The 19,089-nt window shown below is 62.6% G+C and overlaps 1 protein-coding gene across 3 annotated transcripts in view; it reads right to left on the bottom strand.

The window, feature by feature from the left end:
* DENND3 (DENN domain containing 3) overlaps nt 1-19,089 on the bottom strand; it is a 31,039-nt gene that overhangs the window by 2,719 nt on the left and 9,231 nt on the right. Inside the window, exons 5-22 of one of the 3 annotated variants that reach the window (XM_036337578.1) lie at nt 18,792-18,903; nt 16,951-17,070; nt 15,963-16,181; nt 15,055-15,161; nt 13,166-13,321; nt 12,318-12,414; nt 10,918-11,021; nt 10,058-10,257; nt 9,160-9,681; nt 5,903-6,162; nt 4,535-4,705; nt 3,608-3,737; nt 3,037-3,144; nt 2,386-2,525; nt 1,545-1,705; nt 897-1,030; nt 259-371; nt 43-180 (exon numbers count right to left, since the gene is read on the bottom strand). In XM_036337578.1, coding sequence (XP_036193471.1) covers nt 43-180; nt 259-371; nt 897-1,030; nt 1,545-1,705; nt 2,386-2,525; nt 3,037-3,144; nt 3,608-3,737; nt 4,535-4,705; nt 5,903-6,162; nt 9,160-9,681; nt 10,058-10,257; nt 10,918-11,021; nt 12,318-12,414; nt 13,166-13,321; nt 15,055-15,161; nt 15,963-16,181; nt 16,951-17,070; nt 18,792-18,903 — 2,992 coding nt within the window. Of the gene's footprint in view, nt 1-42; nt 181-258; nt 372-896; nt 1,031-1,544; nt 1,706-2,385; nt 2,526-3,036; nt 3,145-3,607; nt 3,738-4,534; nt 4,706-5,902; nt 6,163-9,159; nt 9,682-10,057; nt 10,258-10,917; nt 11,022-12,317; nt 12,415-13,165; nt 13,322-15,054; nt 15,204-15,962; nt 16,182-16,950; nt 17,071-18,791; nt 18,904-19,089 lie in introns of all 3 variants that reach the window. The other 2 variants (XM_036337577.1, XM_036337576.1) reach the window with 2 other exon arrangements.

The raw sequence follows: 19,089 nt of genomic DNA on the forward strand, positions 1-19,089 counted from the left end.
GGCCGGAGGGCTCCCCCACGCCCCCCCGCCGGGCGCCCTCACCTGCCGCTTCACCCGGATCATGCAGGTGACCTGGGCGCAGTCGGGCAGGTGGACCCTCCCGGGCGGCCGGGCCAGGTCCCCCAGGTCCCAGACGTAGATGTCGTCGTACCCCGCGCACGCGGCCCACAGCTGCTCCTGCTGAGACAGAGAGGACCATGCGGGTGCTGGCGGCGGGTGCTGGCGGCGGGCGGCGGGCGCGGGCGGGCGGGCGGGTACCTCGGGGAGGAGCTGGAAGGCCACGAAGGTGGTGCTCTTCTCCTGGAAGGTCTCGTCGATCCTCAGCTCCTGCCGGACACAGCTGTTCACGGCCATGATGCTGTTCCCGGTGCCTGCAGGAGGGGCGGGTGAGGGCGGGCAGAGCCCCGCGGGGCCTCCGTCACACAGCGGAGGGGCTGCGGGCAGCGTGGGGGGGGGGGGGCGGGGGGGGGCAGTGCTCTCTGTATCTGGACTGACGGGCTGGGTGGCGAATGCTTTGGCCAAAGCACAGCACACTGGATGCCCTGTGCCCTTCACCACACGGAAGCTCTTCCGTGACCGGCACATGCGGGAGCCTCACGTGTAGCCAGCTTCCGAGGGCCTCGGGAATGCAGAACACGCCACAGGCACAACGCAAAGCTCCGTCCCACCCTGGCACAGGCTGGCTCAGCCCGCAGACCTCCGCCCGCTCTGTGTGGGGGGGAGGGGCACACGCACACCCTCGGCTGCTCGCAGGCGACTCCTGGGAGCGCGTGCGCTGTGCCCGTGCCACCAGCGGGCAGAGGTGAGGAGGGGGGAGGCTGTGGAGCTGGCCCGCCCAGGGGAGGCGCAGAGAGGGGCAGGAAGACTGGACTTTTAACGTGACAGCTGGAACTCACAGCACCACAGGCGGTCGGCGTGCAGCTGGATGGACGAGAGGCCACTGCCGGGCAGCTGGAGCCTGCGGGTCACCTGCAGCGTGCTCACGTCCCACGCCAGGACCGCCCCGTCCACGCCGCACGAGTACACCTGGCTGGAGGCAGAAGCGCATCTCGTCTCTGAAACACGCGCTGCACGCTTTCATCCAGAAACGAACGAAGTTGCCATGAAAGCCCGCCACCCGGGTAGAATGACAGGCAGACGCTAAGGTGGTGAGGACAGGCCTTGGCGACGATGCGGCCGATCAGCAGGACAAGGCGGCTGACGAGCTGAACCGCAGCAGGGCCGGGAGCCTCGCGCCCAGGCTCCCCCTGAACGGGCCTCCCTGAGGACAGGGAGCGGCTCTGACACCAAGTCAGGGAGCCAGGGGGAGGGTGGCCGGAGGCAGCCAGCGGGAAGCCTGGGGTTGTTCCCACAGGAGAGGCGCTGCTCTGCCCCTGACGTCTGATTCCAGGCCCTGGTCACTGGCCAGGCCGGGCCCCTGCAGGTGACCGCTCACACACAGAGTGTCCACAAGAGGGCGCCATTGCACCTCCTCCCTCACTAGGGTGCTGTTCTCAGAACGTGCCAAGAGGGCATTTGCTGACGCCTCTGGGGAGCCAGGGTACCTGGGCGCGTCTGGCCCGTCCTGCACCACGAAGCCGGTGACGCTGGCGCGGTGCTCGGTGAGCTGCTTGTGGCAGGACATGCTGTGGACGCTGATGATGTAGATGACGGAGTCCTCAGAGCCGACCCACACCTGGCCCTGCGCCACCATCGCCATGCAGTTCTGTGGGGGAAGGGAACCCGCGAGCTGAGCCAGCGCTCCTGGGGCGCGGCAGGTTGCTGGAGCTTCGACCCACCGACATGTCGCATTTTATGTGAACTGTTGATTCGTCAACACGAGCCCACGGCCAACATCACGGAGGCGGTCTGAGCGCAGCTGACCTAGCGCGCCATCTCCACGATCAGGGCACGCCTTCCCGCGCCTGGGGACACCCGGCAGCTCTCCGCTCACACCTGGGGACGGACGGGCTCAACACGGAGACCACCCAGGAAAGGCACAGCAATGGGCCCGCCAGCGTGGCTCCGTGGTTGAGCACTGACCCATGAACCAGGAGGTCACGGTCAGGGCACAGGCCCGGGTTGTGGGCTCGATCCCAAGTGGGGTGAGCAGGAGGCAGCTGATCCATGATTCTCTCTCATCATGGATGTTCTTCTCTCTCTCCCTCTCCCTTCCTCTCCGAAGTCAATAAACATGTTTTTTAAGACAACCCCGCGTGCGGCGTGAGGCGAGCAGAGGACTTGGGCCGAGCCGAGGCGCCGGAGGTCCAGGCAGGTTCGGAGCGAGGGCGGCTAAGCCGTTATCAGCTCATTTAAATGAGAAGGTTGCCGATGCCAGAGCGGAGGGCGCGGAGGGTCCTGTCCCGGGGGCCTGGCCGCCCCTTCCCTCCCCACGAGGAGACGCACCAGCGCGGAGGCGCCCACACGGACGCAGTGCTGGTGGAGGCTCCAGGACGACGCGTCGAACACCATCACTCTGCCCGCCTGCAGGGCGCACCACAGCTTGGGGTGCGCGTCCCCCGCCCTCTCCGCCGGGTCCAGGTGCCCTAAAGGGAAAAGCGACCAAGAGGGGTCATGGAAACCCTTCTCTGCAGCAGCGCGGGCCATGCCATGGGCTCCTGCGAGGCGCCAGGTGACCCCGTGCCCCCTCGGGGCCGCAAGGGCTCTGCCCAGCGGGGCCTGGAGGGTCACTGAAGTCCCGGACAGTGGGTTTGGGGCTGAGGGGATGGAGGAGCAGGGCTGTGGGCACCAGGGACAGCGGGAGAGGGGAGACGGGCCTGAGTTGGTCCGGGTGCCCGCCCAAGGGGACTCCCGCCACTTTGTAACCATGACAACAGGACCAGGTTCACTGGGAGAGGCCCCGAGTGCCGCGCTGTCACCTCTGTGGGCCTCTGAGCGACGCCTATGGGAGCGCCTGCCCTGCCCCCGCCCTCGGGCTCCTCGCGCCGGCCTCCGCGTGGTGACGGCCACAGAGCATCACAGAGCAGCTGCCGTGGTTTTCACCGCGAAGAGCAGGACGCCGTCCCCGTTCACCCGCGCGGCCGCCCGCCCGCTAACCCGGCGTGTACAGCAGCACGTCCACGGCTTGCGGGAAGGTCTCCCCAGCCGAAGGGTTGATCTTGTGCTTCAGTGTCTCCGCCGTCGTCTTGGGAACAGCCGCGGGCACTGAAACACACGCGGGCACGTGGCCTCAGAGGCCGCTCGGTGAGCCTGGCCATTCGCGGGTGGAGCTCTTGGAAAGCAGACACGGCCACGTCCATGGCCACGGCCCCCAAGCAACGTGCCCCCGGGTCCGTCAGGAGGAGAGGGAAGGGTCAGGACAGTGACAGCGACATCATTCGAAGGCAGAGCCGGGGCTCAGGGGCTGAGCGTCGACCTAGGAGCCAGGAGGTCAGGGTTCGATTCCCCGTCAGGGCACAGGCCCGGTTGTGGGCTCCATCCCCAGTGCGGGGCGTGCAGGAGGCAGCCGATCGGTGATTTTCTCATCATGGATGTTTCTCTCTCCCTCTCCCTTCCTCTCCGAAAGCAATAAAAATATTTTTTTAAATAAAATAAACAAAGGCATCCAAGCCTGTGACTGGGATTGAAGCGCCAGACGCCCCAGATCGAGGCCCAGAGGCGCCCTTACTTTCGTTCCGCATCTTGTCGAAGTAGGACAGCTTGGAGGCGGCGTAGATGGCCCCGGGCGTCTGCAGCGCGCCCACCACGGCGTCCATCAGCAGGGCGTGCGTCAGCGCCTGCTGCACGTACTGCGGGTCCTGCGGGGACACGGCGCTCAGGCCCGCTCGGCGCCCACGGGGAGCTGGCCTCTGGGCTGTCCTCACGCTCCGTCCCCCCCAGTCAGGCCACACCGACCGCTGCCCCGGCCGGAGGGGAGCTCAGTCTGTGGGCTACATGATCGCCATCCCCCGTCGCACCCCGAATGGAGACGCTCACTCCACACCGTGGCCGGAGCCCCTCCCATGATGGGGACACCCCTCCCCAACAACACCCCCCCAAGACAGTCCCAACCAATGCGCCTGCACCGCCTGCACCGCGGTGGGAGCTGCCGCCGCCTCGGGTGCTGGGCAGCCGCCCGCGCTCTCCCCGTGGGAGTCCCTGCTCAGGCTCTGGCCATTTTGTGACGGTTTTCCCGTCTCATCTGCCCCCCCCCCCCCCCCCCCCCCCCCGTCCTCCATCTCAGCCGCTGTCCCTGGTCTCTGGGACATGATGTAACAAAGCCACCGACGTGGCCCGAAGTAAATGCAGAAACGCCGGCGCATGAGGCTGACACGGGAAGGCGTCGGGGCACCGCCCAAACCCCCACCTGTGGGTGGGAGACAGGCACGCGCCCCGGCACCCGCCAGCCCTGCCAGGCCAGCCCCCATCCTACTCCCCGGGCGTCACCGGACGTTGATGGGACAGGGAGGGTCCGCCCACAGGCCTCTGACAGACCGCGGCCTCTTCGCTGCATCCTGGCCAGACCTCGTCCCCTGACTCGGCTGCTGAGTCTGAGGCCCAGGGTCCTCCCGGGGACATGCGACCGCCCGCGGCCTGGGCCACCGCCGTGCCTGACCTTGTGGTCGTCCGCCAGCGCCTTCCCCGCCCACATCTCCTTCACCATCAGGTGCCACAGGTCGCACTCCGCCTTCAGGTTCGCCTCAAAGACGTCCTTCCTGGTGGCCGACCTGATCTTCAGCGTGGGGATTCGGAGCAGCAGGAAGGCCACCGTGGTGCTCCTGACCTCCTGCGGGGGCGGGGGCGGGAGCCGGGGGTCAGGTGGTGAGTGGGGGGCGGGCAGTGAGGGGCGGGGGCGGGAGCCGGGGGTCAGGTGGTGAGTGGGGGGCGGGCGGTGAGGGGCGGGGGCGGGAGCCGGGGGTCAGGTGGTGAGTGGGGGGCGGGCGGTGAGGGGCGGGGGCGGGAGCCGGGGGTCAGGTGGTGAGTGGGGGGCGGGCGGCGATGAGGGGCGTCGGGCCAGAGACCACGCTGTGCCCAGCCTGTGCGGGGGGTGCTCGTCTGGTTGGAGCATCACCTCCTGCCCGAGAAGGTCAGAGGTTGGATTCCCTCTCGGGGTACATACCTAGCTTAGGGGTTTGACCCCCAACGGGGGTGCAGGAGGCAGCGGACCTATGTGTCTCTCTCACATTGACGTTTCTCTCTCTCCCTTCCTCTCCCTAAAAAAAGCAATTAAAAAAACAAAACAACACACACGCACAAAATGAAAAGCCATGCTGTCCCCCGGCCGGTGTGGCTCAGCCGTTGAGCATCAACCTATGAACCAGGAGGTCACGGTTCAAATCCCGGTCAGGGCACAGGCCCGGGCTGTGGGCTCGGTCCCCAGCCCAGTAGGGGGCGTGCAGGAGGCAGCCGATCCATGGTTCTCTCTCATCATTGATGTTTCTCTCTCTCTCCCTCTCCCTTCCTCTCTGAAATAAAAATTTTTTTTAAATAATAATAAAAATAAAGACCATGCTGTCCCCGTCCACCCTCGCTGAGGGACCTGCCAGGGCACTGGGCTACAGCCCTGACTCACAGCAGCATGGGGGAGGGGGGTGCGCACCCAGAGACCTCAGAGCCTGGGGGCCTGGCCCAGAGCTGGGCTGACGGGGGCTGTGGGAGGGGGGTCCCCGCAGGACAGAGAGGCCCTGAAATGACCCTGGTCCCAGGAGGGAGGAGGGAGCGGCTCAGACGTGGAGAAACCCAGCCGGCGCACGTCCCAGGCTCAGTGTCCCCCTGGGGGTGTCGGGGCTCACCCCTCGGCCTCGTGCACAGCACTGACATTCAGGGGCTCCTCTTGCCCTGACTCTCGGGGGGAGGCGGGCAAAGCCGGGGGGACACTAAAGGGAAGCACGAGGGGCCCGTGGTCCAGCCGCCACCACAGAGCCGTGGGCGCTGTCCTCGAGCCGAACCAACCCGGACACGGCCCGCGGGAGGCGCCGCCCACCTCGATGTTCCGGAAGGTGGCGATCTCCGCGTAGCCGGGCCTGCCCTCCGTCAGCAGGAACAGCCGCTTCTGGGTCATGGCGATCTTGCCCACGCCGCAGCTCGTCTTCACGGAGCCGGACAGCTTGTACACGCACTCGTTCTTGTCCAGGTGCTCCGTCACCGCCGCGGGCAGGCGGACCTCCTGCGCCTGGGCCTCCGTCTCCTTCCAGCAGGTGTAGAAGTCTCTGAACGTCTCCGGGTCGATCAGTTTCTGCTGCCCTGAGCGGGACACGGAAGAGAGCTGAGTCAGCCCGACCGGGCACCCCTGCTCTGCATTCCCCGACCCGGGCAGAGGGGCGCCAGGACTCGCACCTGGATGGGAAACGCTGGGAGCGAGTCCCCCTCCCTTCCGCTGCAGCCCCCACCCCCACCCGGTGCCGGGGTGGGCACTGGAGCTAGACCCGCCCGTTCGCCCTCCCAGCCGCTGACCAGGGGCGGGGATCACTGGACAAGAGCACTCGACGGCGGCAGAGATCCGTGTGGCCACAGGGACTGGTGGCAGCCGCCTCGGGGCCACGCGGGAGCTAGTCCTCGGGTGACGCTAGCACTGAAGAGTCCACACCCTGGTGACCCTCCCACGCCCCTGATCAAGCCGTGCCTGAAGCCAGGCACTTCAGTACTTCTGGGTCATGTGAGCAAATAAGTTACTGCTATTATTTGTAACCAAGATGATCGTAATGGATGCGGTAACCTTTACAAATGTCCAGTACAGCCCCGCCGGCGTGGCTCAGTGATTGAGCGTCGACCTATGAACCAGGAAGTCAGGGTTCGATTCCTGGTCAGGGCACATGCCAGTGGGGGGTGGAGCAGGAGGCAGCTGATCAATGATGCTCTCTCATCATGGATGCCTCTTTCTCCCTCCCCCTTCCTCTCTGAAATCAATAAAAATATATATATATTTTAAAGAAATATTTTAAAAAATAACGTCCAGTGTGCATGCCCAGCTTCACACTGTCCGGCAGTGTGACTGCAGGCAGCTGTGGGAGGGTCAGTGGAGGTGGGGTAGGCCTGCCCCTCCCCCGCGCACCCAGCACAACCGCGAGGAGTCCGGCCTTTCCACCTCCCTCCGTGGCTCTGTTCTGCCTCCGCCCTGGGCCCCACCCGTCTGTCCCCGGCCTGCCCTGTCGCGCAGCAGCCACCCCCCCTGCCCCCCGCGTCCGCGCAGCAAGCAGCTCCTCCGTGGCCCTGCCCCGGCTCCCAGCTGCCCACTCGCCCACATGGCTTTTCTAAGATGCCAGTAGGGGCTCCGCTTCGTCAAACACTTCAGGGCTCCTCGGCCACACCAGGCCCCAAATTCCTCCAGTCCGGGCCCTGGTCCCCTCCACACCCACGTCCCAGGCACCAGCATGCGGTCACGTGGCCCTGCACACGCTGCACAGGGAAACTACCCGTCCTCACAGCCCGAGAGAACATCTCCTAGCAGCCCCCGACCAGCCGCCATCCTGGCCCCACACCGCACAGGCCCGTGGGACCCTCCCACCGCTGCAGGGGGAGCACAAACGGGGAAACGGAGGCACGGCCGGCAGGGCCCTTCCCGGCAGTAAGGGTGCCGCCGGGCCGGCCGGGCAGGCCCACTGCTCTGCGTTCCGGGTCTGCCCTCCCGCGGGCCCTGCTCTGGAGGGGAACCGAGGCCTGTGGTTCCCAGGTGGCCTGCGGCACGTCCGCTCCGGCTCCTGACAGTGTCGGGGGTGGTTCCCCGGGAAATTGATGTCGCGGCCGCAGCCGAGTTTGGTCCGACAGGCGGCACAGAAGCTGTCGTCGGGGTGGCCAGGGAAAGGGAAGCCATGTCCTGGGGCCGGGAGGTGGGGGGGGGGAGAATTGCGGGGGCTGTCAGAATTAGGAAGGTGCAGGCGCCGGACTGTTTGGGAGACTGTCCACCAGGGGGCGCTCACCCGCACTCACGGGTCTGCAGAGCAAGGCTGGGGCACATGCATTTTTTTAAAAAATATATTTTTATTGATTTCAGAGAGGAAAAGAGAGGGAGACAGAGCTAGAAACATCAATGATGAGCGAGAATCATTGATTGGCTGCCTCCTGCATGACACCTACTGGGGAGTAAGCCCGCAACCTGGGCGTGTGCCTTTAACCAGAACTGACCGGGATCCTTCAGTCCCCAGGCCCACGCTCTGAGCCAAACCAGCCAGGGCACATGGATTTCTTTAATAAAATCTTGGATGTATTCTTACACACACCAGTTCAGTCCAAGACGGCGATACTCAGCCCTGGCCAGTGTGGCTCAGTAGGTAGAGCATGGGCCTGCCGACCAAAGGGTCCTGGGTTTGATTCCGGTCAAAGGCACGTACCAGACTCCTTCCTGGCCCGGGCCCTGGTTGGGGCGTGTGCAGGAGGCAGCCAATCACTGTGTTTGTCTCACATCGATATTTCTGTCTTTCCCTCTAACACTCTCTAAAAATCAGTGGAAAATATCCTTGGATGAGGCCCAAACGTCCGTTGGTGCCAACTACTTGGCTCCCATGTCCCAGTCCGGCCACTCACTGACTGACCTGAGAGCAGCCACAGCGACAACGGGGCTGTGTGGCTCAGTGGCTGGGGGTGCACGACGCCTGGCTGTGGGAACACACCCCAGGCGGGACACTCCTCCCCGTCCTCACAGCCCAAGAGAACATCCCCAGCAGCTCCCCGACCAGCGTCATCCTGGCCCCACACCCACACTTGCCGTGTTGTGGGCTCGATCCCCATACTCCAGGCCTCGCTACTGCCCTGTCCATGGGCATCTCCTGGGCGGCGTCCACCCGCCCCCAGACCCCAGTGACACCTGTCCCCGCCTGCGTGGGCCACGGCTGCCATTTCCTCTTGGCATCTCCAGAGCGCAGCCCGCGAGTGGCCAGGGAGAGCCGGGCCGGCTGCGCCCGGAGGAAGACAGCGTGTGTGTGTGTGTGCCCGTGTGTGTGTGTGTGTGTGTGGTGTGCGTGTGTGCGCACGCGTGCGCGTGTGTGCGTGTGGCGCGCATGTGTGTGCGCGTGCGTGTGCGCGTGCGTGGCGCGCGTGTGTGTGCGTGTGTGCGTGTGTGGCGCGCATGTGTGTGTGCGTGTGTGCATGCGTGTGCGCGTGTGCGTGCGTGCGTGTGCGTGCGTGTGTGTGGCGGCCCCTGGCTGTGGAGGCACTGCCTCCTCCCTCCCTCCCTCCCTCCCTCCCTCCCTGCAGGCGCCCTCTCGCCGCAGCCGCAGGTCTCCCCGTCCCGCGAGAGCCTCTCACCGACAGTCAGGGCCTCGAAAAGGCGCCCGATGAGGCCGGCGTCCTTCACGATGCCCGACTCCTGCACCCGCTGCACGAAGTCGCCCAGCGGCAGGTGCTGGCTCGGCAGCTCGAAGTGCTTCACGCGGTCGTCGGCCTTGGGGGCCTCGCCCGGCTTGTCCAGGACCTGGCTGATGAGCCGGCGCAGCTCGGGCGTGCGCTCGGCCTGGGCGCGCTCGGGGCCCGGCAGGGCCTGCACGGCGCTGCGCACCAGCTCGGCGGGGAAGACGCTGAGGTCGGTCTTGTAGAGGCTCTGGAAGTCCAGCAGCGCGTCCAGCAGCTGGCCCTGCGCCAGGCGCACCAGGCCCCGCAGGTACAGGTACCGCGCCAGCAGCACCGAGTTGTCGGGGGCCACGCAGCTCATGGCCTTGCTCAGCTGGGCCACGCAGTCCGCGTAGTAGGTCTGCACGCACTGGCGCACCCGGGGGAAGTGCACCTCGGGGATCTTGAACGTGTACGTGGGCTTGGGGCTCACGTCCGGAGCTGGAGCGAAGGGGAGAAGCAGAGGGTCAGTGGGACCCGCAGACAAGCCCCCGGTCCCGTCCCCCCACGTGGCCCCGGACACATCCACCTCCTGCGACGCGGAGCAAGACCCGTGGGGCCCGGCAGGCGGCTCCGCAGCTGAGTGTCGGCCCAGGAACCAGGAGGCCAGGGCTCGATTCCCGATCAGGGCACAGGCCCGTGTTGCAGGCTTGATCCCCAGTGTGGGGCATGCAGGAGGCAGCCGGTCAGTGATTGTCTCTCATCATGGATGATTCTCTCTCTCTATCTATCCCTTTCTCCTTGAAATCAATTAAAAATTTAAAAATAAAAAAAGTATCATGAACACAGCCTGCAGAACGAACACCTGACGGGTCACCTGCGCTGCTGCAGCTGCAGCCCTCGGCCTCCACCTTCCTCAGCGACGCGTTCCTGGGCGGCAGCTCGGGGCCCGCGATGTCCTGCAGGTTGGGCATGCTGACCACCATGCGCCGGCGGGCCGCGCGCCCGGGCGAAGGTTTGTGAGAGGCCGTTTTCTCGATGGCTGGTCTCCTTGGGCTCAGAAGCATCCCATTCATTCTGAAAGAAGCAACGTTTTATAGACACAAAAACGACTGCCCAGGCCGGTGTTGCCCAGTGGGTAGAGCGTCAGCCTACAGACTGAAGGGTCCCGGGTTTGATTCCAGCCAAGGGCACATCCCCTGGTTGCAGGTTCCCGGCCCTGATGGGGAGCAAGCAGGAACCAACCAATCCATGTCTCTCTCACACCGGTGTTTCTCTGTCTCCCCCTCCCTTCCGCTCTCTCTAAAAGCCAATGGGAAAATATCCGTGGGTGAGGATTAACAAAAAATGACTGACGAGCCAGCCTAGGCTCTGCGGGTCCCCCAGGGTGGTGGCCCGTGTCCCGTCCTCGCACTCGAGGGGGAGGCTGAGCAGGGCAGTGAAGGGTGGGAGAGGCCGCAGCTCCCAGAGCCCGGGGCGCCCACGGCGCACGGGAGAAGCACCGTGAAAATGTGGGGGGAGAGCAAGGGAGATGGGAGGGGACACAGACCCGGAGGTGCAAACACGGGGAGGGCCAGCATGGGGGCTCAGAGGGACCCCAAATAAGCACTCGGAGGGAGCCTGCCACGCAGCTCGTCACGAGGTGCCGAGTGTGGGCCTGCAGGAACCTATCGCTTGTCTGTGCCATTAACCTGACCACGCGCGGCCCGGGGCCCAGAGCCGCCCGCCCGCGCACACCTGTCCTCCTCGGGCTGCGTGCTGAGCTCCATCTGCGCGAAGGCGTCCCGCCTCCGGCTGAGCCGGGCTTTAAGGAAGGAGTGAAACATGTACGTGTCCAGGACCTGAGGGAGACCACAGTGACCCACCGGGCGCCGCACGCCGTCTCCTCCGCGCGCCCTCCCGGCCACCGGGCTCCCCGTCTCCTAGCTCATCACAACCGCCTCACGCTCCCCGCGCCTCCCTCGCCAGCGACCGACGGAAAGTACGCGCCCCTCCGTGCATCTGAAAAGTCACCAGGAAGTGCAGAAGCCCAGGCCAGGGCCCCCACAGCAGCGCGCCCCGTCTCCAAGGCCCGGCACCGATCCCAGGGGGACCGAGGCTCCCCCCGCACCCCTCCCGGCCTCAGGCAGCACCCTGCCTGCCCCCTGTTGGTTTGGACGCCTGCCCTGAGCTCCCACAACCCATGCAACGGTGAGCCTCCCACAGCCACAGCCGGGCTGTTTCCACGGTGACCTGCTCTCCGCTGCCCCGGTGGAGGCGGGGGGAGGGCGGGACATGCAGGAGGATTGGGGCTCAGAGAGGAGGGCGCTGGCAAACCCCATGTTCAGCAGGAGGAGGAAGGGCGGGCGGGGCCGCCAGGTGAGGACACTGAGGGACGGGACAGCCATGGCGCCGCCCACAAGGAGGGGGAACGCGGGGGTCAGCCTCCCCTGAAAGAGGTCTGCAGACCTGCCTGGGGCTGAGCCGCCAGAGAAACCCCAAAACGCTCCTTCTCCGAACAGACAAGAACGGAGCCAGCCAGGTGCTCATCCCCAGGAGAGAGGGAGGGCGGGGCCCAGCCTGGGATTCTGCTGGGGAACAAGCAAGGACCACCGGGCACAGGCGTGACCTCACCCAGTGAAACCCACAGTGACCCGCGGCCCGCGGGACTGGGGCTGGGCCGAGGGGAGACTGGGATGACGGGAAGGTCTCCATCCAGACCGCGGAGGGGGTTACCAGGTGGGCACATTTGTCAAAAGTCGGCCCAGCTGGTGGGGCTCAGTGGTTGAGCATCAACCTTTGGACCAGGAGGTCAGGGTTCGATTCCCAGTCAGAGCACAGGCCCGGGTTGTGGGCTTGATCCCCAGAGGGGGGCGTGCAGGAGGCAGTCGATCCATGATTCTCTCTCATCATTGATGTTTCTCTCTCTCCCTCTCCTTTCCTCTCTGAAAGCAATAAAATACATTTTTAAAAACAATTTAAAAATCCATCACACTCGACACGTAAAACAGGCGTGTGTTACGTCGCGCTCCTGGCTGGCAGCACGCCGGCTGGAATAAGCATCCGGGGGTGGCACGCTGGATGGGGTGAGAGCCGAGGCTGGAGACCCCGGGAGGCTGCCCGCGGGAAGTGCGTGGGGCGCCACCCGAGGCCCTCACCTGCTTGTAGAAGCGCTGGTCCCCGGGGGCGCGGGTTTTGAGAAACTCCTCGCTGTTAAACACACGGTGCTCGTAGTTCAGGTGGTTCTTCACCTCCCTGACACGACACGGGGCGCACGTCAGGAGGAGCGGGCGGCACGGTCGTCCGGGAGGGGTCCGGACCCGGAACGCGCGGTTTGGGGTAAAACTACTTCTAGCACAGCTTTTCCTGCAGCCAGGGCGGCCCTGGGCCCGCCCCTCACAGAAAGGACGATGCAAAATCAATCGTGGTTCACACAAAAGAACCTGAGTCCAGCCCTGACAGGTGTGGCTCAGTGGATAGAGCGTCGGCCTGCGGACTGGGGGGTCCCAGGTTCGATTCCGGTCGGGGGCATGCACCTGGGTTGCGGGCACATCCCCAGTGGGAGGTGTGTCGGAGGCGGCTGATCGGTGTTTCTGACTCCGTCCCTCTTGCTTCCTCGCCGTAAAAAATCAATAAAATATATATATTAAAAACAAAGAAACCGAGTCCAGCCGGCCGGCGGGGCTCAGGGGTTGAGCATCGGCCTATGAACCAGGAGCTCAGGGTTCAATTTCCGGTCAGGGCACACGTCCAAGTTGCAGGCTCGGGCCCCAGTGCGGGGCGTGAAAGGCAGCCGATTGGTGATACTCTCTCGTTCGTTATTGATGTTTCTCTCTCTCCCTCTCCCTCTCCCTTCCTCTCTGGAATCAATAAAGATATATTTTAAGAAGAAAAAAAATTAAAGTATTAAAAAAACAAACTGAGTTCCAGGTGGTGAGCCCGTGGCAGGCTCTGCTCTGAACCCCTGGGGGAGGGTGCCCCGCACCCCTGCCGGGAGGGGCGGTACCTGAAGATGTTGACCAGCAGCTGCAGGGTGAGCTGCTGGATCTGGCGGTTGAGCCTCTGCTGCCAGGCCCACCTGCGGGCTCGCCCCTCGTTCACGTCGGTGCTGGCGCCCCGTTGGGCGAGGTCCAGGTCGTGGTGCAGCTGGAGGCTCTGGACCCTGGAGGGCAGGGACGGGTCACCTGTGCTCCCACTGGGCGGGGAGAAGGCTCCGGAAGGCCAGGGCTCAGGGCACCCAATAACCGGGCGGGGGGACACGATACACATACTCCCCACAAGTTAGTCCCCTCCCACAGCCAGCCCCTCAGTGCAGAACTCACAGGCCTGACTTCCTGCACCACATGTTGATCCAAGAGTCATTCCGTTCCCGTGCTCTGCCCCGCAAAGCACACATTGCCCCCCCGCAGGACAGCCAGGCCTCCAGCGAGGGCCTGACTGCACACCACGCCTGCCTGGCGCGCTCAGAGGCACCAAACCTCCCGAGTCACCCCCTGGCCCGGAGGGGATGGCCATGGACTCAGCCTGAGTCCCCAAGGACAGGTGGATGGAGGGATGGACGACAGTTGGATGGAGGGCTGATGGACAGGTGGATGGAGGGCTGATGGACAGGTGGATGGAGGGCTGGAGGGACAGTTGGATGGAGGGCTGATGGACAGGTGGATGGAGGGCTGATGGACAGGTGGATGGAGGGCTGGAGGGACAGGTAGATGGAGGGATGGATGGGCAGGTGGATGGAGGGATGGACGACAGGTGGATGGAGGGATGGACGACAGGTGGATGGAGGGCTGATGGACAGGTGGATGGAGGGATGGATGGACAGGTGGACAGAGGGATGGATGGACAGGTGGATGGAGGGATGGAGGGACAGGTGGATGGAGGGACAGGTGGATGGATGGAGGGATGGATGGACAGGTGGATGGAGGGATGGAGGGACAGGTGGATGGATGGACAGGTGGATGGATGGAGGGACAGATGGATGGATGGAGGGACAGGTGGATGGAGGGATGGACGACAGGTGGATGGAGGGATGGACGACAGGTGGATGGAGGGATGGACGACAGGTGGATGGAGGGATGGACGACAGGTGGATGGAGGGATGGACGACAGGTGGATGGAGGGATGGACGACAGGTGGATGGAGGGATGGACGACAGGTGGATGGAGGGCTGATGGACAGGTGGATGGAGGGATGGATGGACAGGTGGATGGAGGGATGGATGGACAGGTGGATGGAGGGACAGGTGGATGGAGGGATGGACGACAGGTGGATGGAGGGATGATGGACAGGTGGATGGAGGGACAGGTGGATGGAGGGATGGACGACAGGTGGATGGAGGGATGGATGGACAGGTGGATGGAGGGACAGGTGGATGGAGGGATGGACGACAGGTGGATGGAGGGATGGATGGACAGGTGGATGGAGGGACAGGTGGATGGAGGGATGGACGACAGGTGGATGGAGGGATGATGGACAGGTGGATGGAAGGGTGATGGACAGAAGGAACTGCAAAGGTCACGGGCACAGGGTCCTGGGCAAGAAGAGAGGTAGGATTCCTGGGAGCCATGACCATCCCCGGATCCCTCAAGGCCATACTGATACGTAGGGTAGATCAGAATAAAGACAAATGACTTTTATTTTTAAAAATTCACAAATAATTTCCAACTATAGACACATGAAATATCTATAATAATAAAAGCATAATATGCAAATCGACCGAGTGGCCGAACAGCGGAGTGACCGTCTGGACACCCTTCCGGACGAAGCCGGGGCTGGGAGAGCTACTCTTGCACGGATTTCATGCTTCGGGCCTCTAGTCTGTCAATAATATCAGACTGAAAAGGTACCCAACACGGGCCAGTGAGAAGTCTGCCCACGCGCAGCTCCCACGGTTACCTCTGAATGAAGGTCTGCGCCGCCAGCAGGGGGACGTCGGGGACGTCGCTGCCCGAGCAGGTGACGCTCCCACTATCGATGTTGATCAGAACCAAACCGTCCGCTTCCTGTGGGCAGGCGTCAAGGCCGAGGTGAGAATCTGCATGTGGCTGTGAGAACACACGAATGCACGTGCACACCCCGAGGCATTCGTTAAATGTCCTCATCATTAAACTACCCGACTCAGCCCGGCCGGGTGGCTCAGTGGGTGAGCGTCGTCGACCTATGAACCAGGAGGTCACGGTTCGATTCCCCGTCAGGGCACATGCCCCGCTTGTGGGCTCGATCCACAGTGTGGGGCGTGCAGGAGGCAGCCCATCCGTGATTCTCTCTCATCATTTATGCCTCTTTCTCTCCCTCTCCCTTCCTCTCTAAAATCAATAAAAATATATTTTTAATATATTTTTTAAAAACCTCACGTAGACACAGAGCCTTATGTGATCTCGATCAAAAGTGGGTCAACACCTGAGTGATGTTGACGAGCTAAAGGCCTGTGTCTGAGCCAAGGCCTCAGTGCATGTCAAACACTGCAGCGCTCCTTCGAGGAGCCTGGAGAGAACCTTCCAGAACTCCAGCGAGAGCATCACCCACATTCAACGCCCGACGTGTCTGTCCGGCTGCCCCGCCTGCTCTGCGCCTCCAAGGACCCGGCCTGGGCAGGGCCCCAGCGCGGTGACCGCACACACCTGGGATTTTGAAAATATGTGCCTGGCCTCCTTGTAAGGTCTTATCTGCGACAAAACACACAGCCACACACCAGAGGCCCCACGCCAGCAGCCCGGAATGTGCCGGAATCTGCAGGTCACCGCCCGGCGCCCCAGCTGGGCGCCTCGCCAGAAGGGGAGGGTGGGACCCAGCCGGTGCCTGACCTTGCTGACTTCTTCCAAGTGGCTGAGGTGGCAGCCCATGAGGAAGGCCGTGGGCGCCATGAGGAAGTCCAGCATCTGCCCCGACAGGATGGGCACGAGCGTGTGCTGCCAGCGCAGCGGGTGCAGGTAGGCCAGGAAGCACTCGGCCACCAGCGTCAGCAGCGCCCAGCTCGCCGAGAAGAAGACCAACCGCTGCTCCGTCAGCAGGCACGCCAGGATCTGCGGGGACAGACCGGCCGCGGGCGCCGTGAGCCCCCAGCAAAGCCAGGGCCCGGGTGCCGCCTCTGCCCGGCTTTCCCTGCGCCACTTGCCAAAACAAAAGCCACCGGGATTCCCCCAAAAGTAGCAATTTGTAAATAGTGTGCACAGCAGTGAATGCTAAAATTTTTAAACAAAAAAAAAATAACATTTACCCGGCCGGGTGTGGCTCAGCGGTTGAGCATTGACCCAGGACCCAAGAGGTCACCGGTTTGATTCCCCATCAGGGCACAGGCCTGGGTTGCAGGCTCGGTCCCCAATAGAGGCATGCAGGAGGCAGCCAGTCAGTGATTCTCTCTCATCACTGATGTTTCCATCTCTCTCTTCCTCTCCCTTCCTCTCTGAAATCAACAAAAATGTATTTTTAAAAAATTTAACATTCTGAGCCCGGGCCAGTGTGCTCAATAGCTAGAGCGCCGGTCTGAGCACCAAAGGGTTGTGGGTTCAACTCCTGGTCAAGGGCACGTGCCTGGGCTGCAGACCCCACCCCGGCCCCGGTCAGGACCAGTGCAGGAGGTAACCAATCAATGTGTCTCTCTCACATCGATGTTTCTCTCTCTCTTCTCCCCCCTCCCCTCTCGCTTCCACTCTCTCTAAAAAAAGGAAATTAGCACTTGGAGCACGTGGGTCTTATGTTGTGGGAGACACTGGCGCGCGAATCCCCTCCGATACAACAGCAGCTCTGATGCCGTGAGGCCGAGGGGCGGACGCGCCCAGGTGGGGGGCGCACCTGCAGCACCTTCTCGGGCCGGAAGCACAGCAGCGGCAGGTGGAGGTCCAGGTCGACGACGGGGCTCTCGGGGTCCGCGCGCGAGGGGAACACGACCTGCAGCGGCTTCAGGTTGAATATCTGCGGGGACGTGTTCCGTGTTGACGCAGAGCCGCCCGGCGGGGGCGGGACGCACCCACACCCACAGTTTGGGCTCAGAGAGCACTGGGGTCGGGGGACACTGTGAAGACTCGTGCGGCCCCCCTGTGGGTCACAGCACCTCAGTCTGGGACACACAGGACTGGCGCTCAGGGGCCACAGGGACTGGCCCTCACGGTTTTCTCGGCCAGACTTCCTCAAACTCTGGAATTCGTTAGCAGAACAAACACGGATCCTACATCCATCGCCTTCAAATGACCCTTAGCTAGTCGTCATCATTCGCAGTTACAGCGGACATCTGCTCTTAGTATTTAATGGTCAAAGTTCCTTAAAGACGTGTCATTTAAACAATTTTTTAAAAGACTTAATTTTTCTAAATATTTTAGAATAACGCTTTAAATTGCGTATTCACAGAACGCCTGTCATGTTTAAGGACACCGTGGGCCCAGAGGAAGCTACGGCCCCTCCACTCGGGGTCTCCAGAATCAGCCACACGACATGGGAGGCGCTCAGGGAATGCTGGGTGCCTGCAGGGTGCCCACTGGGTGCCCGCCCGGCCCTGGAGCCCACAGATGAGCAGAACGGGATGCCCTAAGTATGAGCCACGTCCTGGGGGAGAACGGAGAAGCGCTCAGTCTGCGGCAGCAGGTCCTCTGAGGCCTTGCCGAGTTCACAGAGCGAGAACATCGCTGCACAGTAAACAAATGCCAGCTGCCCCCTGATGAGAGTGCCCGCCCAAGCACGTCCCCACTCGGGTCCCTGCAGGGGTCTGGCTCCGCCCCGATTCGACGGCAGGACTTCCTCCCTAGCAGAGGCCGGGCTCGGGGCCGTGTTACAAAGACGCACTAGGTTCCTGATCACGTGACTCACGATACATGCAACACATTCTCAACTGGCAATAACCAAAATGTAAAGGACCGAGACGTGTGTGGCGTCGCCGAGGGACCAGGAGAGCGACTTGCACGCGCAGCCCCTACGGCTGCTAGCGCGCACTTGACGGGCCTGGTTTTCTGGGTTTGGTTTTGTTTTTTAAAAGGAAGCATCTCACAGCTACGTCAGCCTAAAAACCGCTGAGTCACACAGGTTGCGTCACGTGCAGTCTGAGCTGTTACTCAACCAAGGCAGAATGTGGTCTGCCTGTCCCAGACCCTCCTGAACCCTGAAACCTTCCTGTCACGAAACAGCCAAAAACAGCTGGGGGGGGGGGGGGGGCGGGTTCCACGGAACCCAGTTTGGGAAATCGTTGTTCATTAACTAAATAAATATATATATATCATTAATGATATATATATCTCATTAACCACACCGGACAGGAGAAAACATTACCTAGTTAAATATATTGCCTGATATTCTAGAGAAACAAGTGGGAAATTTGTAATTTAAGTAAATGCTACGCGATTTCTGCGTAGGGAGTAAGGAACTGGCGGGTTAAGTCCCCAGGCGGCCGATGACCAGCCCCACACCCACTCATCGGGGCCAATCCGCGGAGCTCGAGGCCTGCCTACCGGACGCAAGAACAGAGCGTCATTGCTAAACTTTTAGAAAATAAATTTCTACTTTCAGTGTTTTGGCCTTTAGGGCTAGTGTATAAAAGGCGTGTCAGGAACTTGAGAACCAACGTGGAAACTCAGGAAATGTTTTAGGAAAAACACCGAGGCTTCTTCATCATGTTACCGTCTCTGCAGAGAAACAGGAGACATTACCAAGTGCAGCGGTCCCGGTGGGGGGCTGGGGATCAGAGAGACTTTTGCAGCAAAATCTTTGATGTGATTGTCAACTTCGAAATCCTTGCAGAGCTTCAGGTGAGTCAACAAACTGAAATTTAAAAAGAAACATTCAGCTCTCTGTTCCACAGCCTGTGTGACGCCCGTGGCCATAAATGCAGGCTGGACCCCGTGTCTGGAGCCGGCCACAGTTACAGTCTGCAGCTGGTGCTGGGACTTGAGTGACGGACACGCGCGTTTGCCGGAGAGGATTTTGGCTCCGTCCGATCCAGGTGGG

Source organism: Myotis myotis, unplaced genomic scaffold (genome assembly GCF_014108235.1).
Source record: "Myotis myotis isolate mMyoMyo1 unplaced genomic scaffold, mMyoMyo1.p scaffold_m19_p_16, whole genome shotgun sequence".
Taxonomy (NCBI): Eukaryota; Metazoa; Chordata; class Mammalia; order Chiroptera; family Vespertilionidae; genus Myotis; species Myotis myotis.